A 25559-nucleotide genomic window follows, 5' to 3' on the forward strand; every position below is an offset into this window, starting at 1 on the left:
CCACTTTATGTATCTCATATAACATTGAAAGACAGATTGATACACTTAGGCCTGTTTTTGTCTATTTAATGTGGGTCTTTCTTGACGTGGTCTTTCTTTGCATTGATAGCTGGTGTTGTTACATGATGGTGGACAGTGCGTTTTGCTTTGTAAAGCGCGCTATGTTAAATGGACGTTTCGATTGGTTGCGCTGGTTGTGTCTTGTGTGGCTCTGTCTGTCAGCAGCGCACATCTATTTAATCCTTATATTGGCATTGGTTTGGAAGTCTTGGTTTGGAGTATGTGTGTAGTGCTAATTAGGTTAAGCCTACCCAGCGTGCTTGCCTTGTACACAGTCTGCTGTTCATTGTTAACCAGTTTTGTAAAAGAAAAAGAAGAATGAAAAAGGCATACAATTTGCGCGCATGTGCACGCGCGGGGGGGGGGGGGGGGGGGGGGGGGGCGGTGGTGCGTCCCCGAAGGTCCGGTCCCTTGGGGCACGCATCGCCACCATCGCCACTGATGCCTTCCTTGTGATATGAAAGTAGGCACTGTATGTTGGAAAGTACAGGTGCTGTTTATTCTAAGCTTTGCTTGCATGGAAGCACACCCTTTATTCTACTATTGTCTACGTTGTGTGTTGTAGTTGTGGCAACTTGTGGGCATAGAATTATGACAATACTATTTAGGTTACTATTCAACTACTCTCACTTCCTCCTCCTCCTCCTCCTATACCGGGGGCCAGCAACCCGTGGCTCTAGAGCCGCATGCGGCTCTTTAGCGCCACCCTAGTGGCTCCCTAGAGCTTTTTCAAAAATTTATGAAAATGGAAAAAGATGGGGGGAAAAAATATTTTTAGTTTTAACGATTTTTTATCGTCACTGTCGGGCAGAAACCTTGTATCTCCAAGTTTCAAATTTGTATGTTTTTTTTTAGTTTTCTTTTTTTTTCCCCGCAAAGTAAAGCCCTGCTTCATCATACAAGACTGACGCACAAAAGTAGTGAAAACAGCCGATCTACAAGCACACAACGCCTCGCGGTGCGAGGCGTTGTGTGCTGTATCATGTGTATCATGTGTATTTTAAATGATAAATACAAAACAAAGTTTTGGACATACAAGGTTTCCACCCGACAACGACGATATGTAAGGCTTTTATAATTTTTTGCGGCTCCAGACAGATTTGTTTTGGGTTTTTTTTTTGTCCAATATGGCTCTTTCAACATTTTGAGTTGCCGATCCCTGTCCTATACCCTGGGTACCATCAGCCCCAACCTCCGCCTCTCTGTAAAACACGTTATTTGATAGCTCTTTTAAATGTCATAAACAAATCGGTTCTGTCATCAATTCCAGCTTTTTTTCAGCTGCGATTAATCGCCAAGGTAAAAGCATATCTCCCTCCCAAGCAGCTCAAAATGTTGATTCATGCCTTTATTTCATCCAGGCTAGACTACTGCAATGCTTTATAATCTGGCATTGACCAGTCATCGGTCAGGCGCTTGCAGTTGGTCCAGAATGCAGCTGCGTGCCTCCTCACATCTCCCCAGTCCTGGCCTCGCTCCATTGGCTCCCTGTCAAATTTAGGATCAAACTGAATCGAATCGAATCAAATCAAATCAAACTTAATTTATTTAGCACCTTTACAACAATAGACAGTGCGTAAAGTGCTGTACAGGGAAGGCAACAATGAAAAACAAGCCAGTACAACAATCACAGGACAGCAAAATTTAACATAAAACATTATAAAACGTGGTAAAAGGCAGATAAATAAGCAACGTTAAAAGCTAGAGAAAGCTGTTCTCTAGCTGGAAGGCAGTTCCAGAGAATGGGGGGATTGAATTAATTAAACAGCAGGATTGAATTAAAAATGGTGATAACTTTATTTTAGCTTCCATCCATTAACGGGCTGGCCCCCAGCTCTTAACTGGCTGAACTGGTTCAACACCAAAACCCAGTTAGAGCTTTAAGCTGACCTCTCATTACTGACCCCCACGGCTACCGCCCGACTGATAACAAGGGGCTATCGTGCTTTTGCAGTAGCCTGTGGTTGCCCCCAGGCTCTGGAATGACATTTCCCTTCACATCATGTCTGCCCAGTCCATCGAGTTCCCTGCTTAAGACTTTTTTTATTTTATTTGGCTTTTAACCACAGCCGAGCTTAACTTTTAACCTGATATTGATTATTGTATCGATTACTTTTTTGTTATTTCATACTTTGTACTTTCATACTTAGTCACACAATGGTGCCATCATCTATTTTCACTATTTTTGACATGTATTTAAATTCTTTGAAACCTTATGTATCGCCTATATAGTAGGGTCTCAATCTGAGGATCTGTGACCATCCTCTGGGAAGGATGGTTTGATGATTGATTTGACCTCTATGGACCCTTTATAAAAGATTTAGACCCCATGTCCCTCGCAAAAATGCTAGCAAAATGTTTGACAGCTAGGGTAATTTTCAGTCTCATTCACTTACTATACACTACACTATAAAGGCAAAAATGACTCCCAAAAAATCTGCTTTAAGTGGGATGTGAGGGGTCAAAATAGGGGTGTTTAATTATTCTGAATCCATTGGAAGCATTTGTTTTGCATGAAAAACATTCCTTGGGCCCCAAAAGCCCAAGGAATGGACCCCAAAAGACTGTGAAAATTGATGACTCATCACTAAACCATAGTTTTGTTGGCCGTTCTTGTTCCAAGGAATGTTTTTCATGCAAAACAAATGCTTCCAATGGATTCAGAATAATTAAACACCCCTATTTTTACCCCTCACATCCCACTTAAAGCAGATTTTTTGGGAGTCATTTTTGCCTTTATAGTGTAGTGTATAGTAAGTGAATGAGACTGAAAATTACCCTAGCTGTCAAACATTTTGCTGGCATTTTTGCGAGGGACATGGGGTCTAAATCTTTTATAAAGGGTCCATAGAGGTCAAATCAATCATCAAACCATCCTTCCCAGAGGATGGTCACAGAACCTCAGGTTGAGACCCTACTATAATGACACGCCCAAAATAAGGGATTTATTATTCTATAAACGTATCAATTACCAATTACCGGTATTTTAAATATTAGATTAAATCGATTAGTTCAATTGACTGTTGCACCCCTAGTATAACTAGCAGCTTATAAGTGAGCTAAGCCTCATTGCATTCCAGATGACTATGACATGCAGGACTCTCATGCTTTCAGCACGGAGGTGCTGAAATAGCATTGTTACAGTAGATGGAGGCAATAAGGCCAACACTATTACTTGAATTCAGCTTGTTACTGTATGTAGCTCTGCGGCTGATAACCAACCCCATATAATGGGGTTGACTGCCTTTGGTGGATGTGGGCATGTTCAGTTTGTTCACCGACTGGCATTTGGGCACATACTATACATCCATGAGCATGAGTTTGTTTGTGCATGTCTGTGAATACTATTTCTCTCTCCTTTTTTAGGAATCAAAGAAAAATCGAAGAAATTCCATAAATTAGAAAACAAGTAGTGAAAATAGCCGATCTACAAGCTCACAATGCTGCATGAAGCGGCGAGTTTTGAGCTTGTAGATCTGCTGTTTTGACTAGTTTGGGTCCCGGCCGGGGGAAATGTCTAATTTCTCTTTTGGGTCTCGAGCTAAAATGTTTGGGAACCACTGGTCTGTAGGAACACAAATGGCCTGTGTTCGGGGGAGGAAAAAAAGCGAAATATTTCCCCCCCAAATCGCATGTGTTTTTAATTCAACTCGATTATCGATATTTGTTTTCATAATCGATCAAATGGAATCGTTCGATTAACCATTGCACCCCTAGCACACCTCTATTCACGTTTTCCGCTCTGATGCCCAAATGAGAGGTTCATATTCCAAGTCCACCGCTGTCATTTGATCTCCTCTCGTCCACCGGAGTCAGGTTGTCTGGCGAGCCATCTGAGACGGCCGCTTCAGGATACCTTGTCCTCCGTTACAGAGAAAACATGTCTCTCTCTGTCAGCGCCGGGTCCCGTCTAGAGGCCCCGTGATGCTGTTGCCTCCGTCCTGGGCCTGTCTATGATGTCTGTTAACTTCACTGTAGCAGGGAGGTTACCATGCTGTGTACGTTTACACAGGGGATTTGAAAATAGCTGATCTACAAGCTCACAATGTGTCTCATTGCGAGCTTGTAGATCTGCTATTTTCTCTTTTTTTTTTTTTTTTTTTGCAATAATTTGTTGTATATTCTTTAAAAAAATGTTGTGTTCTGGAGAATAAAAAAAATGTTTTTTTTGTTGTTTAAGTCTCAAAAAGGGGTTATTTACTCACAGCCCTGAAAAGCAGTTACATGACGTTTTCCCATGTTTCTATTAATCTCTGAAACTGGATTTGGTATGGGCTGGTCATTCTTATCGTCTGCAGTGCAGTTATTTGTCATTCGTTGAGTGTTACGCATTCTTTTCAGCTGTGACTTTTATCACAGGTGTGTGTTGTTGACTGCTTGTTGATTCTTTTGTTTGTGTGTGTGTGTGACTTGCTTGCGTGCGTGCGTGCGTGCTTGTGTGCGTGCGTGCGTGCGTGCGTGCGTGCGTGTGTATCCAGGTACGCAGTCTGAAACTGGAGCAGGAGGTGGAGAAGAATAAGATCTTGTCGGAGGCGCTGCAGACGCTCGCCACAGAGCACCACGAACTGGAGCAATCCGTCGTCAAGGGGTCGTCTCCGCGCAGCGCCCTCAGCGAGGATGAGTTCTACGACGCCGTGTCTGGTGAGTCTCAACTGTTTTATTAAAACTACACCGGTGACGATGGAAGAGTTTTGAGAACGGCTTCGATGTTCGCCTTTTTATCGGGCTGGAAACCATCGAGTATTTCCTTAGCGATTGTCCTATCGATTACTTTTCCGATTAACTGCATCATTGAGAAGCGCTTCTTAAATGTCTATTATATTGTATATATCAATGGTTCTCAAACTTTAAAATGTTCAAGGTCTCCCGTTAACTCTTGACAGTATACAAATGCACATTTTGTATATTGCAAAATTATTGAAAATAGTGGATCTAAAGTTGTGAGCTTGTAGATCAGCTATTTTCACTATTTACAAAAAATAAATACAAAAAAATAACTTTTCACCTGCGTGCCTAAAATAGGCTTTATTGTATTATCGATTATTTTGTACGGTTGAACGTCTACACCTTTATGGGGCACTGGAACACTGTCTTGTGTGGTGGATGGCTTTGGTGTCAACATGTCTCCTCGTGTTACAAGTGTTTTGAATGTTGTGCTAGAACTACTTGAAGCCATTTCACACTACAGCTAATTGGAATACTTGCACGGCAAAGAAAAATAAATATGGCTCGGTTCATTCCTGACAACAGGAACTAACAATGTTAAGTCAATGAGTAACTTTGTCACTCTATTGCAACATAAAAATGTGTTATCGGTTTATCTTATTCGCATGTGTTTGCAGAAGTTTGATGACAATAACAATGATAAATGGCAAGCAGATGTGTTTAACAGACAATGTGTGGTAACTAATTTGCTATTACTTTGCAAAAGAAAAAAATACTTGGTGGTGTAAGTTGTATTTTGTTGCTAACATAAGCGTTAAATGGCTCTATATTCTGATAGTAATGATTGCTTTAGAGCTCTGTAACAGGGCTCTATATTCTGATAGTAATGATTGCTTTAGAGCTCTGTAACAGGGCTCTATATTCTGATAGTAATGATTGCTATAGATCTCTGTAACAGGGCTCTATATTCTGATAGTAATGATTGCTATAGAGCTCTGTAACAGGGCTCTATATTCTGATAGTAATGATTGCTATAGAGCTCTGTAACATGGCTCTATATTCTGATAGTAATGATTGCTATAGAGCTCTGTAACAGGGCTCTATATTCTGATAGTAATGATTGCTATAGAGCTCTGTAACAGGGCTCTATATTCTGATAGTAATGATTGCTATAGAGCTCTGTAACAGGGCTCTATATTCTGATAGTAATGATTGCTATAGAGCTCTGTAACAGGGCTCTATATTCTGATAGTAATGATTGCTATAGAGCTCTGTAACAGGGCTCTATATTCTGATAGTAATGATTGCTATAGAGCTCTGTAACAGGGCTCTCCCCGTCTCTCTCCAGCTCTTTAGTAAACAGAACATGTATTTTCAAGTCTGGATACCAATTTTAACCAACCAGGAAAAGAGAGAACTCAGACAGAATAAATTATAAACAAGTGAAATTGGCAGTGATGACACAAACAAAGTAGAAGCAGTGCTCTTCCGAGCACAGGTCTCCGCCAGGTCAGGTATGTTATTGTGGCCTCCTGGTGGCGCTATAATAGACCAATGTGAAAAGGGTGGCATTTGTTCCTTGACCTAGTAGTGGGAATGTGCGTGGAAAGGTTCACAGAAATCGCAGGCTACGTTCATGATTTGAGGCATTTTGTTCAAAATGGACGTATCCTGCAAACTTTGGAAGCCAATGTTAGCCAATTAGGACGGAATATGAAATATCGGACAGATCCGTCTCATCACATGACTATTGACATACTGTGTACTGATTTGCTTGATTTTTGGATAAAATATGAATGAGTAAAAATGTTTTACATAAGTTGGCCTCCTGGTGACTATAAAAGGCAGATGTGAAAAATGCAGGGCAAAGGTTTTTCCTTGGCCTCTAGGTGGTGCGCATACAAAGTTTTACTAATCGGTGGAGTTATTGGTAAAAAAAACATGAGTCGGCCTGTTGGACGCAGCGTTAATGATTTGAGGCATTTTGTTAAAGACGGACCAATCCTGCAAACTTTGGAAGCCAATCTTAGCCAATCTGGTGGAATGTGGAAAATGGGACAGATCCATGTTGATCACATGACTCTAGAGATACTGTCTACCAATTTGCATGATTTATGGACAAATTCTGTCAAAAAAATGTGTTTTGCAAAAGTTGGCCTAATGGTGGCACTAGAACAGGCCCATGTAAAAAATGTATTTACTGTTCATTTAAGAGATGGTGTGAGACATCTGTTGCTGAACAAACACTCTATATAGCAATGATTACGTTCAGAATATATAACGCCTTAACTTTTAAAGAAAGTTAGTTTGTTAGTTTGAAAAATGACATTCCTTGCATCACATGAAACTCTCTCTTTTGCAATGTGTAACGTATTTATTTATTATTGCCAACCTGGCAGATCCATACCTCTCACACTACACACTGCTAGCGTTACTGTACTAGCCTGATAAATCAGTCCGCACATTACCACCCCCTGTTGGTGGGTGGTGTGTAGTGTGAAACGTAGTGTGTGAAGAGTCTGGCGCTTGCAGCCAGGCAATTACTGTACAGCATACATGGGCAACTGGGGGCCCGGGGGCCACATGCGGCCCCCACCTTCACTTAATGTGGCCCGCAGATTAATATCAGAATACTGATATATAATTGATTTCAGCTTTTCTAAACATCCAAATGTGACACGCTTCAATTACTTCAGTCTGTACATAAAGTTAACATAAGTATAACTAAATGCATTTGAAAAAATAAAAACTTTTCCAATTCAGGAATGGCAAAAAATCGATTCAGGAGACGCGTTTTGAGCTTGTAGGTCTTTGTGTGACATAGGATGACTGAGTAGGGCATTAATTTACGAGAGAAAAAAGTTAAATTACGATAGTATTTACGATAGCATAATGCAATGTGGCCCTCTGGAGTCAGTGTGGAAATATAGTGGCCCTCTCTATCATTAAAGTTGCCCACCCCTGATGTACAGCAACGACCTGTCTTAACTAGGTGTGACATTCCCAGCACGTTAAAACCTATGCATTGCTGTGGTTTGTCTCAGAGTCAGAGTCAGAGTCAGAGCAGTCCCTGAGCGGCTTTGAGACCGTGGCCAGCAACTCCTTTGACCAGGAGGACGAGGAGGAAGGCTCCGTCCTGTACCGCAGCAACCGCAGCAGCCCCAGCAGCATGTTGGAGGACCATCACCATGGCAACCAGGAAGAGGAAGCTCAACCCAACGGAGTCCCGGAACATAGGTCAGCAGCAGGGACGTGCAGAGAATATTAGAGAGGCAGGGGCTGACATTTCTAAAAGGGCCCTTTTGGTGAAAACATCGAAAATAGCAGACCTCCAAGCTCACAAGCTTGGAGGTCAGCTTTTTTCGATGCTTGATTGAATGCCATGGCACCGTTTCAACATAAGATGCTGCATTCAAGTTCAGGAGAGTTTGGACGAGGCAATTCTCTTGAATGCTGCCTTCAGGTATGTCATGGAAAGGAGGGCATTTGCATTTCTTTCACCATAGTAAAAACTGCATTCATGGTCTGGAGAGGCCACTTTTTACAGACGGATAAAAGGGCTCAAGCCCCTTTTAATGTCTATGTGTGCACGTGCCTGGTCAGCAGCTGCGCGTGTGTGTGTGTGTGTCTGTGTGTGTGTGACTGTGTGCGCGCGCGCGCATGCTTGTGTGTCCGCGGTCTCCGCGCATTTCCGAAATGGACGAGTTGGCCTTGCCATGTTTCTTAACTACGTAGTAAAATCCGGAGAGATAATTCTAGCCCCCGGTGGAGTGAAAAGAAATACTCTCAGGGTTAAATTAACACTTTTCACGTCTTAATACTGAAGGTCTTGCCAAGTCAAAGGGTGAATAATTTAGATTGTGGGCCGGCACGCCGGAGCCCAGAGAAAGGCTTGCGTTGGAGAGGACTGATCTGGGTGGCGTGAAACATTGATGAGGTCACAGCGTGTGTAATGCAATAATCGGAACTCGGCGCGATCCTGTGTCCACTAATCTCTCCATTGTTCAGTGTGGCTCAGTAGGAGGCTGGGCTCAAGCTTTACACGTTTGGCCGCTACTTTAAAGGCTTTTTCACACGTTCTGTCTCTCGTATTCTATGTTATTATATCGTCGTTGTCGGGTGGAAACCTTTTATGTCCAAAACCGTTCGTTTTTATAATTTTAAAAAGATGAACTAAACTAGTGAAAACAGCCGATCTACAAGCACACAACGCCTCGCGGTGTGTGTGCTTGTAGATCGGCTGTTTTCACTACTTTTGTGCGACGGCCTTGTCTGATGAAGCAGGGCTTTAATTTGTGAAAAAACGTACACATTTGAAACTTGGAGATACAAGGTTTCTGCCCGACAGTGACGATATGTGTTATTTGATGCACATGTCAGTCTAAAAATGTAAGAAAAAAAACATTCAAACTCAAAAAGGTTTAAATAGATAAATATATATACATAATACTCTCTAGACTTGGATGAAAGCTGCCATCCATAACTTCAGAACCCGGGCTCTCCCACATGAGCCCAAATGTCTACCACTCTGCCCCTCTTGGTCAGGGGTGATATGGCACCGTGAACCTCAGGCAATATTACTTTATGGGCGTCCATAGCTGAATGGGTAGAGAGAGAGGCCATGTGGGGAAACAGCATGTCGCAGGTTTGAACCCCGGCAATGTGTTATAGGTGTCCCTGAGCAAGACCCCTAACAGTGAAAAAATAGCAGACTTATAAATTCACATTAGGGCATTCACCAAATATTAGAATATTCGAATATCAAAGTCACTATTCGACGTTGTTCACCGAAGTCGAATATTCGCTTATTTTTATATATATAATATATATATTTTTCTTCATGGTTTATAAAGCTTGGCTAGATAGGAAGTCATAAGAATGAGTTGTCAATGCCCCTGATGGATGAATTTGTTAATGCTCTATACCAGGGCTTCTCAAACCTTTTTAGGGTGTGACCCCCAAAATAAACATATATGAACTGGGGACCCCCACCCTGACAAGCACTCGGTTCCGCAGATAAATATTGTGAAAATAGCAGATCTACATGCTCACAACGCCTCGCAACGAGAGGCTTTGTGAGCATGTAGTTCGGCTATTTTCACAATGTTTGCCTCTTGCTTAATTAATATTTGCCAGTTTGGCCAGTCCTGTCGAATATTCGACTATTCGAATACTTTGAATAATTCGAAAACCAAAAATCACAATTCGTGAATGCCCTACCTAACAGTGAAAAAATAGCGGACCTACAAACTCACACTGCGTCACATCCGTGACGCAGTGTGAGTTTGTAGGTCTGCTGTGCCTATTTTGGGCGCGTGACACTGTTGCGCGACGGAGCATAAATTAGCCTCAACACCTTTGCGTTTGGGTGTTGACTGTCATTCCGGGCGCCGGTCCAGTACGTCAGCACTACCTGCACCTGAAACTACACTACAGCCTTTTGTTTTGGACTGAAGACTGTATTCGCTTGAATAAGACATGAACGCTGCATCCATTACATGTCTGGCACATTTAATCTGTTCATATACTGAGTAGTCACATTTCATCAGTTGTAGCACGTGTAAAGCCCTTTGCACACAGGCGCGTTTATCCGTACGGATAAAACGGACAATTTCACTTTTTAAAAAGAAAACAATGATTGTCTACGACCTCATGCACACCGGATCCGAATTGGCCGTGCGACGAGTGGCTGTGGCTGTGCGTCTTTCTCTCGATCGAACCCAGTTCTATTCGTGCGTCTTGTCGCATGCGGTAAAAATCTCATCACTCCTTTTATGACTCCTTTTGGGATCCGCAGCGCCAATTCCGCACAGCATTGCACACCAAATCCAATGCGTTTTATTCATGCAGCAAACGAAAAAAACGCAACTGTCCTGTGTGCAAAGGGCTTAAGTCGGCACACTTCATAAAGCCTTATTACAGCAGTACTGTGTGTGTGTGTGTGTGTGTGTGTGTGTGTGTGTGTGTGTGTGTGTGTGTGTGTGTGTGTGTGTGTGTGTGTGTGTGTGTGCGTGTGCGTGTGCGTGCGTGTGCGTGCGTGCGTGCGTGCTATAATTTGCAGCTGCCCTACAGTATAGGGTATAGTATATGGTGGAGACGCTGCTACTTATACCCATAAAGTACTAAGTGACATGCTTTTTGTATCATGAAGACTTAATGCCATGATTTTGTAAATGTAACCTTACTGCACCTATAAATATTTTATATATATATATATATATATTTGATCACTTAAAGTTTTATTTTGTGTTCAGGACCAGTTTACCGGCACCTATGTTCTCAAGAAATGACTTCAGCATCTGGAGCATCCTCAGGAAATGCATTGGAATGGTAAGCTTTCATTCAATACACAATCGGAAAACCAATTTTGTCAAGAGAGAACTCTTACAGGATAAACAAGTTAAATTGGAAATGATTAAAGAAAATAAAGTAACTCTCAGTCTGAAGCTCTTTCCTGGAACTGTCCTCTGAATCTTTGTGTGACTTTTTTTTTCTCCTTTTTTTATATTAACCACTTGATCCCTAGCGTCACTGCATCAATATTCTGAGAACTTTAACCATAAATAGCAGATCTACAAGCTCACAACGCCTCGCGCTGCAAGGCGTTGTAGATGTAGATCGGCTATTTTTGGCAAAGAGGTTTGGTGTAGAGGATAAAGAAGCAGACTAAGTACAGAGTGAAAGGTCAAGATTATCAAGTATTGACGGTTCAAGTGGTTAAATATACTGATGATTGTGCTGTCAAACAATGAAACTATATGTGACCCAGCATAGCAGAGGGGCAGTCATTTCGGAAAGCACAGCTTTAGACCAGCCCTGAAATTTTTTTTTCTTTTTTTTTCTAAAATGTGATAAAGCCACAAAAGCATTTCATAAATATCAGGCTACATTTCACTTAAACGCCAGAGCTTAACTCTGCATGTAAATAAGACTTTTTTAAATTAATGTGAAGAGAAACCTCACATTTTGCAGGTTACATTTCATCTAAAAGGCTGAATTTCTCAGATCTAGTATTTCTGCATGGCATAACTCTATAAGCCATATCTAACAAAACTGTTGGGTCAATCTTCACAACCAATATATCATTTTGTAGCTATGATTCCCAGCTTTCAAATGAAATTAAAATGAAAAAAAATTCAATGACTAGCCCTCAGCTGTGTTCGGACACATATGGAATCTATGAAAAGGTTGTGGCTGCTTCGACCCCTGACGGATGGATGGATGGAAATGATCTTAGTGGGATTCTCTCTCCTGATTTTCTTTTTTTTCCTCACTCCCAACGTTTAGGAGCTCTCCAAGATTACGATGCCGGTGATTTTCAACGAGCCCCTCAGCTTCTTACAGCGTCTGACAGAGTACATGGAACACACCTACCTCATCCACCAGGCCATCGCCTCACCAGACTCTGTTGAGAGGATGAAGGTAAGGTATCTTCTGCAGTGGTTCTCAAACTCCTATAACGCTATAACTCTCATCTATTATGATCCAGGTCTTATGCCTTATGCCTTAACTTCTTTGCCTTTTTTTTTTTACTATTTTGAAAAACATTTTTAAATACTTTGTGAGCTTGCAGATCAGCTATTTGAAATATTAAAAAACATATGTCTATATAGTAAAAAAAGGCAAAGAAGTTAAGGCATAAGACCTGGATCATAATAGAGCCCTGAGAGTGTGCAAATACGGTTCATTTTGGTGCCATTTGTATACTAGAGTTACAGGCCTGTGTCCATTTGGACCCCCTCAAGGAAGCCTTAGGGTCCCTGCCTGGACCCACTTACATATCTTGATGTGAAAGAGTTGTGGGCTATATTGATCAAGCTTCTGCAGTTTTATATTAGCCTGATTATCAGACTGTCACTGAAGTGTGCAAGAGAGGCAGTCCACTCAGAGAGTGGTCTGGAGCCAGTTTATATTTTTTCCTAAATATTTTGTTTTTCCATAACAGACACACCAATCAAATCTAAGAAAAGAAAAAGCACGAGGACTTGAAATATGTGAACTGTGCAGTTCTCGGCACAATGAAGGCTTTGTTCCTGTTGCCAGTTAGAAATGGCTTTCGAATGTTCATTTGCTGAATGTGGTAGTGTTGATAGCACCACACTCATTACCCATTAAGACTGTAACACTGTTTGTAATTGTGAGCGATTGTGACCAGGCCCAGGGTGAAATGAGGAACACAACACTAGGACAGCTCCATGAACAGAAGCCTTATTGCTACAGGGATGAACAGAGGCTCTCAGTCGGCCCACAAACGCATGTGAACTGGCAAATAATAATCGAAATTGGTCACCCAATGGCACTAAGACGGTCTCAGTGCACACATTGTAACTGTAGACCCAATAATGTCTAATGTGCTGTACTGTACATAAAGCAAGCTTTCTTTCTGCTCCTGGAGCATGATGTGAACTTGTCTCGGAACCGGCCTCACTGCAACAGAATGTTGCAACAGGATTAGGTCACTTATAGGAGTATTTCACTTACATACACGTCTACTCATGCTTTTGTGTGCACCCCAGACAGTGGGTGGACTACTCCTTTTAATTGTAACAATAAACGTAGTAGGCTATGGATTTTCATCTTGCATTCCTAAATAGTGATGATGATATACTGTATATTATGTGCCTGCAGTGTGTGGCGGCGTTTGCGGTTTCGGCCGTGGCCTCCCAGTGGGAGCGGACCGGTAAACCCTTCAACCCACTGCTTGGAGAAACCTACGAGCTGGTCAGGTAAGAGGGAGAAAAACGCCACGGCCAAAGATAAAACCGAGAGCTGGATTATTATCAATTTTCCTGCCATTTTAAACATAGCTGTAGTAAGCAGCTGCCAAATTGTCCTTACCTTTTAACGTGGGCACGTGCACGCATAGTGCATGATCTGTGCGCGACTCATGTAGTAGACCGGTAGACAAGATGACAGCTTTCGAATAAAAAAAAAAATCCATTGGAATAGACAAATCCGTTGCCAGGCAGTATCCTGCTGTTTCCGCCAGTATTTACATAAGAAAACATTGGAAACGGCCAGCTGTGCGCTATGGTAACACGTGGACACGTTCGCGCACATAGCAGACGATATGTGCGCGGAGCATATGCCAGGCGGGCACAAGAATCAAACAGCTATCAAATTAAAAAAAACGCGATGATGATATGGCCGTGCAGCTCCTTCCTCTGTTTACAACGCAAACCTATGGGACGGCAGCTGCGATTGGCTCTCAGACAGGATACGGAAACCTAGATCCGGTCTAAACAGGAAATACGACCGGATACAGTTAGGAGGCGGGCCTAAAGTCTCCGAAGCGGCTATATACAGCGACCATACTTTTAATTGTTTCATAATGATTAAAGCTAATTAAATTTCCGGGATCGACGGGCATCGCAGAGTGGTACAGCGGGAAATCTCCGGTTTCGACGGGGATCGCGGGAAATGAGTTAATAAACAACTCCTTTTATAATTTGGCAAAATGGGGGTTAATGTTTGCTAATAACATGGGGTCGTGAGATCAAAAAGTTTGAGAACCCCTGCTCTCTAGTGGTAATACAATATAACTAACAACTATGTTGGCCATGGTTGTTCTATCTAGGGCACCTTCTCTTTTAAGTTTACATCCTGTGGTTGGGTAGGACACCTACTGGTTGACAAGAGGTATCGCAAGATGCTCAAAAGCCAAACACTGTTGTCCTCTGAGAAGCAAAGTGCGGTCCAGGGACCCTCAGGTTTCTAAATGGACCTTGCAGGTCTGTAACTCTGAGAGTGTACAAATGGAACCATATGGACCTGTCTTTGGTTCCATTTGTACACTCTAAGAGTTCTCGGGAGCCTTGAAATGAAAAGGTTTTAGAAGCAATGCTCTGCCCAAACTAGCATTCTGTATTAGCTCAGCCGTAGAACTTTTAGTTCACATCCCAGGAAGGATGTAAAAGTTATGGATTGCAGCTTTAAAGGTGATACACCATGAAAATTCACTTTTCCTATTTTAAAACCTTTTTTTGGGGTCCCACTAGCACCTTCTATCCTCACAAAGTCCCATTTCAGACCGTTGTGTCTTTCTCTGGTTTTGGGAAGGTGGAGGTTAAAAGCATCCCACAGGTTCTCAAAACAGGCTGTCCAGATTTGCTGCCGTTTGTGACGTTTTCTTTTTTCAAAAAGATCTTTTTTTTTCAAAAAAAAAATTTTTTTTCAAAAAGATTTTGGGGGGGCGTGGCGCAGTTTAGGCCAAAGGTGGTACTGCAGCTGAAAATGCTCTGAGAGCCATTCAAAAATGAAAGGCTCTCTATTCAGGAGTGGTAATTTAGCCTCAAACCTTTTGAAAAACGTTTTTGGCACATAAACAATATGACATAAATACTTTTTAAATGCATGGTGTATCACCTTTAAGACCAAGCTACTGTACAGACTTGTCCAAGCACTGTTTCTTTCTTGTTGTTTGGTTCAGTTGTTTCTCTGTCTCTCCGTCAGGGAGGACCTGGGCTTCAGGTTGATATCGGAGCAGGTCAGCCACCACCCTCCCGTCAGCGCCTTCCACGCCGAGGGCCTCAAGCAGGACTTTGTCTTCCACGGCTCCATTTACCCCAAACTCAAGTTCTGGGGGAAAAGCGTGGAAGCCGAGCCGAAGGGAATCATCACGCTGGAGCTGCCCAAGTGAGAGAGAGAACAAATTAACCTACGTTTTTGAACAGATAGATAGATAGATAGATAGATAGATACCTTTATTATCCCAAGGGGGAAAATGTGTTGCCCAGCGGCAGCACAGCAGTATAAGGTTATTTACAAAGTTACAGAGAAGTATGAAAAAGATAAAAAATAAAAAACAAGAACAGAGTACAGTACAAAAAAATACTAAGTACAGTAAGAGCAAGGTACAACAGGAAAGGGAACGAATAATATATATACATAAAGTGTCTTAAAGCACGACTATCAAAATAATACAGTGCCCAAATCAAAGTGACCATAACAGTCAATGCTAGTTAGTGCAACAAGTATCTCTACATCATGTCAAACACAAGCAGAAATACTAAAAAAAAACTACTAACACAACCTAATAGTGCAGTGTCCAAAGGTCAGAGCGATAAAAACAACTTGCAAAAAAGAATAAAAATAAACAAGAAAGGGTGATGCGGCAAGATGCACAAAAAACACCCTCCCTGGAAGGTCAAAGTCAGTGCAGATATAGTTCCAGTAAAAGAAAAGAAAAAAAGCACACTATGCTACTTTTACAGTGACATTTGGACCAGATGTTTGCCACGATTCAGTTCTTTACTGTTGTCTCCCCAGGTACAATGAAGCCTACACATGGACCAACCCCTCATGTTGTGTCCACAACATCATTGTGGGCCAGCTGTGGATTGAGCAGTATGGTGCAATGGAGGTGATAAACCACAAGTAAGGACATGTAAACCAACACATGCTGAACTCACACCAGTCAGCGGCGAGCAAATCCTTAGTGTAGAAATGTGCGAACTGCAATAAAATCGGCGTGTCCAAGGTATGGGTGACAGTGACACCCTAGTAAGAAAACTTTACTCAAGAGAGAGCTCCGGTGTCAGAGTGAGCTGAGCCAGCAGGAACGCTCGTACACAAGGAGGAGATGTACAAACAGTCGGTGCTTGTTTCTGGCAGATTGTGTGTAAATGATTTATACATTTTATGTAAGAAATAGGCCATGTTGTTGCTCAAGCTTGATTAACCTACAACTGCTAGTTTAAAACATTATCAATATGGTGGTAAATGGTGAATCTTATATACTGTAGCACCTTTATCCAAAGTCATTTACAATGTTCATTACATTCACACACACATTCAGAAACTGACAGCAGAGTAAACCATGCAAGGCACTAACCTGCTCGTGGGGAGCGGTTTGGGGTTCAGTGTCTTGCTCTAGGAGTGGTTTGGGGTTCAGTGTCTTGCTCTAGGGGGCATTTCAAGTACACTAACCCAGGGAGAGCCAGGGATCTAAACAGGAACCTTCCGTTTCCCAAACAGCTACAGTACTTTAGTGTATATGTCTTGTCCACGCCTACTTAATACACTACTTAGGCCATGTTCAGACCACAACGCTCTGTAGAGAAAACGGCAAGGTCCCGGGACATCGCTGACGCCGTTGCGTTTTGCCTTTTATCCAGCGTTCATATGAAGCCGCATCAAGGCATGAAACGATGTAGTGTTCATGTAATTTCGCTAGGTGGCGGTGACGCACCGATAGACTCCACTTGTTGTTTACCATTCACCATGGTAACATGGCTGCAGTGGGCTGTATGCGAGCCATCACGTGTCGTCGTTTCTTGCGTTTCCCACTGTTCACACGGTGGCGCGAGGGGAGATAGTTGTCAGCCTTTCCACCCAAAGATCTGGTCTTACTTTGTTCCGTTTTCAACCCCCGAAAATGCCGTTGTCGTCTGTTCGGAAGGCGTATCTGACATTTCATTTTGCGGAATTCTCATGGGAGCGGCGTCGTGTGAACGGGGCCTTAGAACGTTACTGATTGGCTGCCGGTCTGACTGAGTATTACACTGGGAATGTGCTTGGTTGGTACACTGCTACTAAATTATGTGCAAATAGAACCCATTTGCATATTCTCAATTTGACTTTGTAGACAGTCTAGCTTGTGTCTTGTACCAGACACAATACTTAAACATCTCAAATGAAAGTACACCTTATTTTAGATGTTGATGAGCACAGACACTTCTCAGGTCAAAGACATTGAGGAAGTTTGTCCGGCAAAAGAAGACGAAATGTAAAAATGAGGAAGCGTTTTTGTATGTATGGAAAAGTAAAAAGTATGACTGTAATTCTGCTTTTTTTTACCCAGAACTGGTGAAAGGTGCTGCCTGAATTTCAAACCATGTGGCCTCTTTGGCAATCAGCTGCACAAAGTTGAAGGCTATATTCTGGACAAAAGGTATTTTTTCAACTAAAATCAACATAACTTTATTGAGTCAAATCACAATTGGGTGAGATCCTTTGTTGTACAAGCTCCAACATTGTAGTTTCAAGAAAGGTGGAAAGAAATAGAGGAAGAAAGATATATAGGGTGCGTGTTTAAAAATATATATTAAATAGTAGCTACTAGCTGATGTAATAACATATGTACATAAGTGCATATGTATGGAAAATATAAATACAATGAGGCAGTGCCAGTGGGCTGGAATGCATTACTGCAGGGGGGCCTGAGCTTGTGTTTGTTTTTCCACAGCAAAAAGAAGCTGTGCGCTCTGTATGGGAAATGGACAGAATGCATGTACATAGTAGACCCTGCTGCCTTTGAAGCACATAAGAGAAACGACAAGAAGGAGGCAGAAGAGAAGAAACCCGCTAAATCGGTATGCACGCGAACTTTTGAATTCGCACTTTTGAATTCTTGAAGTTTTGACTTTGTCCATCACTGCTACTGACGCACATGAACGTGTCCTGGTGTCCAGGGTTCTGGTGAGGAGGTGGAGGACGTGCTTCAACCAGACACAGAGACAGTGGAGGTTATTCCAGGCAGCCAGCTCCTCTGGAGGATGCCTCCCAGACCAGAGAACTCTGTCCAGGTAAGAGACAGACTTACTGTACACCGCTCCAGTGTTGTTTTTGACAGCAAATTTTTATTTAGTTTTGGTCATAGTCTTTTGAATAAAATGTCTTTTAGTTTTAGCCATAATTTAGTCACCTAAAAAGTTTTAGTTTTAGTCTAATTTTAGTCGACTAAATATCATAAGATTTTAGGCGACTAAATCTACCGTTGATTTAGTCAACTAAAATGTACTTTGGCAGGCCTTGATGACATTGTAATGGCTGATTTTCACTTAGTTGCATGCTGAAAATAGCCGATCTACAAGCTCACAACGCGTCGCGCTGCGACGCGTTGTGAGCTTGTAGATCTGCTATTTTCAGCATGCAATACCTGAGAGCAACCAAATATAAAATGACTCTTCCCAGTTCCCACTAGTCCCTCCCTATTCCCTAACATTTTAGTCTAGTTTTTATTTTGTTGACGAAATAGTCAATATATTTAGTCTTAGTTTTAGTCATCACAGCGTACTTTTTTTTCGTTTTTATTTCGTTTTTCTCAGTGAAAAAAACGCAGTCGACAAACTTTTTTCCGTCATAGTTTTAGTCGACAAAATCAACACTGTACAGCTCCAATGATATTGTCTTCGCCAGGCCGGACGGCCAAATGTGTCCGTATGTGTGTTTGCTGCTCACATTTTGTGAGCAGCTAATCTCCGGCACCGTGGGACAGATCATGTGAAACTTTGCACCGCACACTCCCAGTAGGCCATGGAAGAACTTTTGCCCCAAATGTTCAAATCAGCCTCATGGTGGCGCCATAATCAATTCAATTCAAAGGAGCTTTATTGGCATGAGAAAACATACTTTTACATTGCCAAAGCAAGTGTCACAAATAAAATAAAAACATTCGAAAATGGGGAACATATATACATTGGGAGGGAGTACAGCATTATGTAAACAGAGCTATGTCGCATTGTGACATTTGATATATATATATATATATACAGGGTATAAAGCTTTTGGAACAAATAACAGCATTATTTTTTCTCAAAATGCATTTAAAGGTAGCAGCTCTGTTTCATACTGTATGTGCGGTAGGTCTAGATAATCACACACTTTACTGTTGAGCGAAAAGGTCCAGTGACAATGATGCATGAAGCGTTCATATTTGGCCACTTGGAATCATTGATGTTGTTTGGTTTATTTGGAAGATGTACAGCTTCACGTCCTTCGCCATGCGTCTGAATGAGATGACCAAAGACATGGACATCATGCCCAAGACAGACTGCAGACTGAGGCCTGACATAAGAGCCATGGAGAACGGCGATATTGGTAATACAGATTGTTAGGCAACACGCATCGCATCTTCAAACCAACGTATTATTATACAGTATGAGCCAGGTCATTTAGATCCGGGGACCCCCAGATTGTCTTGAGGAGTTTCCAGGGGGTCCCCAGTGAAATGAGCTAATATAGCCTCAAAATCACTTTAACCACTTTTCTCAGCCCCCCCCCCCCTCCCAGTGGCAAAAAAGAACTTATGGGGACTCTATGGGGATTACTTTAACCCTATTTTAAAATACCAAACCTACAAGCTTATTATACCCAGTATATACAGTATCCTGTATATTAGAAACGATTGAAACCTTTCGAATAATTTTGAAAACATTTACACAAACTCCCCTTGTAGATCTAGCAAGTGAAGAGAAGAAGAGGTTGGAGGAGAAGCAGAGAACAGCTCGTAAGAACCGCTCCAAAGCCGACGAAGAGTGGAAGGCGAGGTGAGACTGTGAGGGAATCTGACCACACTGTCCATTCTTTACTGTCAGGGCGAGGAGCGCAATCCGTGCGGGTTGCAACCAAAGTTGACGCTCGCGATGCAGATTGCAGAAGGGAGGCGAAGGGAGACCGCTTGTGTCAAGCGCATTTTGTAATAGCGGTCGACGCATAAATACAAAAATAAACACTTCTTTGGTATTTTATGAAAATGTTGCTACACTAAAAAGCAACTTTTTTGTAGCAAATCTTCGCTACAATCAATAAACAAAGCCTATCCTTAGCAATTACCATTATTTTGTCATTTGCAACGATTTTAATACCATTATTTTGCATTGTGTTCTACTATTTTTTCTTCTTCTTTTTCTGCATAGTGCTGTGATTTTTCTGTCATTCTATGTTATAAGTTAAAAAAGGACAAAAGCTTTTTGAGGTATCCTTTTAGTTGACCCGTGTAGGCTACCAGTGAAGTGTACTGTTACAAAACTGTAAGGGGGCTTCAACTTTGGTCGCAAGCCGTACGGATTGCACTCCTCGCGTCTGGGAATCTGACCACACTGTCCATTCTCTACAGCTTATTACGCTCATCTGGATATAGTGGAATTAGCAATTTTATGGAGTATGTCAAGTAATGCATTTGTGAATATTCACCACCTATATTCAGCCCTATTTTATGCTTAAGATATTGATGAAAAGAGGGAGAAGTCCACTAATGAGCTCTCACTGTGCTGTTTTCTGGATGTGTGGCTATGAAATGCTAAAGTAAAATTACATTGAACTCTGTTTTTTCTCTTCTCACTGATGTGAAGGAACCCTGCCCTTGGTCCAAGGTTAGACGCTTGCTGTTTATGTGTGTGTGTGTGTGTGTGTGTGTTAACGTGTGGAGTGATCATGTCGTGCAAATAACAAGCACTTGTTGCACTCTAGAATTAGAACCCTGTGAATCATCTGTGATCTCACAAGACCATTTTATCACGATTCAATAAGATCACGATTCTTTAAATTTAAATATTTGAACAACACATACTGTACATTTTGTGCTGTCTTCTGAGCTACATACAGTATGAGCTGAAGTTCAGGTACATTTGACCAGAATGTCAAAAGAAAATCACAAATATTGGCGTCAAAGAATCTATTGCAGATAATGACCAAAGAATCCCGATCTTATGCTAAATTGATTTGTTTCCCTTGTAAAAGTGAATTTTAGATCTGTTTCAATCAACCCTAAGTTAGTAGCAGCAGTCCTACTACAATCAGTTATTTCACAGAGAGTATGTTGTAATATTGCAGACAAAAGCGGAATAATTTAATCACTAAATTCTGCGTGTGTGTGTGTGTGTGTGTGTGTGTGTGTGTGTGTGTGTGTGTGTGTGTGTGTGTGTGTGTGTGTGTGTGTGTGTGTGTGTGTGTGTGTGTGTGTGTGTGTGTGTGTGTGTGTGTGTGTGTGTGTGGCTGTAAACCTGGCTAATGACCATTGTCACACTTAGCTGATCTTAAAGCCCACAACGCGTTGTGATGTGACAAGTTGTGACTGTGAGCTTGTAGAGCTACTAGTTTCGTCATGGGATAACGTCATACCGCGAATTGATAATTGGGCATAAAGGGCCGCTAACCCCAAGCACACACCCATTGTAACTCCAAACTCCATTTTAACCATGATAAATTCATTAAAAACACCCATTATTTTCTCCTAATACGTGAGCAGGCATGCTTTTTTGATAATTGTTTTCATTTATTCTTAATAATTCTTTGGGAAATTGAAGAAAAAAAAAGAATACCAGTAAGAAGCGACCATAGGTGGCTTATCTCCACAAATAGGGCAAAAATTAGTTTTTCCAAAATCTTCCTGATCCATGTTGATGACATGAGTGTAGACATGCTGTGTAGTGATATTCGTGATTTTAGGGCAAAAACTGTAGGAGCAGTGTCCAAAAATGTGTTTTAAAAATCGGCCTGAAGGTGGCGCTAGAATAGGGCCATGTGAGAAATGAGGGGTGGGGTCTCCGCGTTGCCTTGGAGGACGAATAGGTACCGGCCCCGGCTCTCCCGGACGCTCCTAGCCCGAGTTACGGCATTTTATGTGCGCTGCAGTGGCAGGGGGTCCTCCACTGGGGGCGCCACCACTTTTGCATCCGTTCTGGAGCACCAGGAGTCGGTGGTCCCCGGGAATTCCCCGTGAGCAGCCCCGTTGGGGTGGTCATTTGGTCATTTTTGCACATTTGGTCATTTTTTACATATGGGGGTCCCCCAGGGACCTGGGGGTCCCTGGGGCTCCGGGGGTCCTTGGAGGTTGCAGTTTGGCAGGCAAGGAGTGTGTGTGTAAAATCTGGCATGGATCGGGTCAACGGGTGCGGAGAAATAAGCAGGGAAAAAGTGTGACGTGTGAGCACATTTGGTCATTTTTTACATCTGGGGGTCCCCCAGGGACCTGGGGGTCCCTGGGGCTCCGGGGGTCCTTGGAGGTTGTAGTTTGGCAGTCAAGGAGTGTGTGTGCAAAATTTGGCATGGATGGGGGCAACGGTTGTGGAGATATGAGCAGGGCAAAAGTGTGACGGACTCACTGACTGACTCACTCACTCACTCACTCACAGACAGCCTGTGGAGGTTTTGGTAGTAAATGCGACCTACGGTCGCAACAATAAAAGATTATTAAAAATAAATGAAAACGTATTAGGAGGGTAGTATGAGTCTGCAAAAAAATAATGGGTGTTTTTGATGAATTTATCATGGTCAAAATGGAGTTACAATGGGTGTGTATGGGGAGGCGTCCTGCAGGAGGAGGGCCTGATAACATTTACATCAAATATCTAAATATCGAATCAATCAAATTAAAATCTGTTCAGGGTGTTCATAAAAGCCTGATTAGACAATAAAATGTCAAAAAGTTTAAAATAAATTCTAAACGAAATTGGGAGCCAATGCAAGGATGCTAGAAGGATCTTTTATGGTTGTCGTTATGTGCTTGGTGAGAATGACACTTAATGGTCTGGTGTTTTTTCAGGTGGTTCGCCCAGGGACAGAATCCCCACATCAGCGCCCAGGACTGGCTGTTTGCTGGCGGTTACTGGGACAGGAACTACCCCGACCTGCCTGACATCTACTAGAACAGGAACTACCCCGACCTGCCTGACATCTACTAGAACAGGAACTACCCCGACCTGCCTGACATCTACTAGAACAGGAACTACCCCGACCTGCCTGACATCTACTAGAACAGGAACTACCCCGACCTGCCTGACATCTACTAGAAGACGTCTCCCGATGCTCCAGATTAGGGCAATATGACACCTATGCTACTGTAGCTGCTGCCTTGTCAGAGAACTTCCAGCCTTCTTTTTAAACAAGCCTCGTATATGCAAACAATTATGCAAATCCATAACCGCACAGTAAAATCTCTCTGTTAATTTAGACTTAAATTAACACTGGGGATTTTATTTTTGTGCAACGTGGCCTTATTCTATTATGTTAATGCGCATAAAATGGCAATAATTGGTATTTAATAGTTACAAAATGTAAAGCATTTTGACATCTGTTTGAGATGTCTTAATTTCTCTCTTTTTTTTTTTAGACCAAATTGTTTTCTTTTCATAATGTATTTCATTATCGTCCTTATGTGTTGACGCATCAAGTAACTATAGCATAGGTTGATGCATAAGGGGGTTTATGTTTTTTTGAATGTGCGTGTCTTGTTTTAATTATTCGTTACTGTATTGTGTTTCTATATATATATATATGTGTACTAGTTTGCACAATCTTACATTACACCTCCAGTGATCTTTTCATCACCACATTTCACCGTCCAAGCTCCTCCCTCCCTCGCAGGAGGGAGCATGTCATTGGTTACTGCAAAAAACAGCTACTCAGTCCCAACCTGTGGCCCGGGAGGATATTGCAAGTGGGCCCTCAAATAATTTGAAAAACACTTTGATTTTAATAATATGTTAATATGAAGAAGAAAAAAATTGAATATTATTTGCATTAATTAATTGCATTAATCCAAGCCAGAACACAATCGATTAACAAACTAAGTTTTGAAATGCACAACCAGTGGTCATTGTAATGTTGGCTTCTGGTTGTTGACCCGTATGGTCCATTTGGTTCCATTTGTACACTCTCAGAGTTATGGAGTCCTTGCAACCCGTATGGTCCATTTGGTTCCATTTGTACACTCTCAGAGTTATGGAGTCCTTGCAACCCGTATGGTCCATTTGGTTCCATTTGTACACTCTCAGAGTTATGGAGTCCTTGCAACCCGTATGGTCCATTTGGTTCCATTTGTACACTCTCAGGGGCCTTTTCCACCTGCAAAGAACCGGTTCAGGTTCTTTCTCCCGCCTATGGGATGAACCAGAGGTGAGCTTTTCCACCGAGAACCGAGTTGGTTCCGAACTGTAAAAGTTGGTTCCGAACGGGAACCACAAAATCCTTGGTACCTCTGGTTCAATCATGGTTCAATCTGGTTCAATCATGGGTCAATCTGGTTCAATCATGGTTCAATCTGGTGGAAACGCAAGCCGGTTTGCAAGAACAAACCAAGGTTCCAAAAAAGTTGAACCGGGACTGGTTCTGGAACCGGTTCTTTGCCGGTGGAAAAGGCCCCTCTGAGTTATGGGGTCCTTGCAAATAAAACGTTTGAGAACCACTAGTGGTCATAGTAAAGACATATTCTGAAGAGAAGCTGGCGACTGACATTCAGTAACTAGGTGTTCTGATCAAAATAAGAACATTATAATGGTGTGTAAAACTGAGTGTTCTGATCAAAATAAGAACATTATAATGGTGTGTAAAACTGACTAGGTGTTCTGATCATAATAAGAACATTATAATGGTGTGTAAAACTGACTAGGTGTTCTGATCAAAATAAGAACATTATAATGGTGTGTAAAACTGAGTGTTCTGATCAAAATAAGAACATTATAATGGTGTGTAAAACTGACTAGGTGTTCTGATCAAAATAAGAACATTATAATGGTGTGTAAAACTGACTAGGTGTTCTGATCAAAATAAGAACATTATAATGGTGTGTAAAACTGACTAGGTGTTCTGATCAAAATAAGAACATTATAATGGTGTGTAAAACTGACTAGGTGTTCTGATCAAAATAAGAACATTATAATGGTGTGTAAAACTGACTAGGTGTTCTGATCATAATAAGAACATTATAATGGTGTGTAAAACTGACTAGGTGTTCTGATCATAATAAGAACATTATAATGGTGTGTAAAACTGAAAATCATAAAACTTGCCACAGACAAGACCAAGTCTTTGCCACGGACACATTTCTCTGTGTACGGACATGTTGATGACCCCTGACATGTTGATGACCCCTGACATGTTGATGACGCTTTAGAGATGTTCAAGTGGGCCCTGATCCAGACCAGGTTGGGAACCACTGTCCAATGCAGGGGCGTCACACCAAATTCTGGGCCCTGGGTACAAGGATTCACTGCGGGCCCCCCATGAATGTTAACTATTGAAAAATGTCAAGGACCCCCAAGATGATATATATTTGGCCACGGACCCCGATCTCAAAATATTTAGTTCCAGGGACCCCCAGAAGCAAAATTTGA

At 42.0% G+C, this 25559-nt stretch overlaps 1 protein-coding gene across 4 annotated transcripts in view; it reads left to right on the forward strand.

Annotated features, from left to right (window-relative positions):
- osbpl1a (oxysterol binding protein-like 1A) overlaps window positions 1-24897 on the forward strand; it is a 46321-nt gene extending 21424 nt beyond the window's left edge. For 3 of the 4 annotated variants that reach the window (XM_080721523.1, XM_080721522.1, XM_080721525.1), the window contains 14 exons: window positions 4539-4701; window positions 7770-7962; window positions 10980-11055; window positions 12013-12147; window positions 13354-13451; window positions 15178-15360; window positions 15994-16101; window positions 17528-17617; window positions 17912-18038; window positions 18138-18251; window positions 19425-19545; window positions 19904-19994; window positions 20799-20819; window positions 22991-24897. In XM_080721523.1, the coding sequence (XP_080577649.1) occupies window positions 4539-4701; window positions 7770-7962; window positions 10980-11055; window positions 12013-12147; window positions 13354-13451; window positions 15178-15360; window positions 15994-16101; window positions 17528-17617; window positions 17912-18038; window positions 18138-18251; window positions 19425-19545; window positions 19904-19994; window positions 20799-20819; window positions 22991-23093 (1623 nt within the window). In that variant the 3' untranslated portion in view covers window positions 23094-24897. The remainder of the gene's footprint in view (window positions 1-4538; window positions 4702-7769; window positions 7963-10979; window positions 11056-12012; window positions 12148-13353; window positions 13452-15177; window positions 15361-15993; window positions 16102-17527; window positions 17618-17911; window positions 18039-18137; window positions 18252-19424; window positions 19546-19903; window positions 19995-20798; window positions 20820-22990) is intronic. The other variant, XM_080721524.1, reaches the window with a different exon arrangement.
- Window positions 24898-25559: the final 662 nt, after the last annotated feature.

Source organism: Nannobrachium achirus, assembly GCF_963921795.1.
Source record: "Nannobrachium achirus genome assembly, chromosome: 1".
Lineage (NCBI taxonomy): Eukaryota > Metazoa > Chordata > Actinopteri > Myctophiformes > Myctophidae > Nannobrachium > Nannobrachium achirus.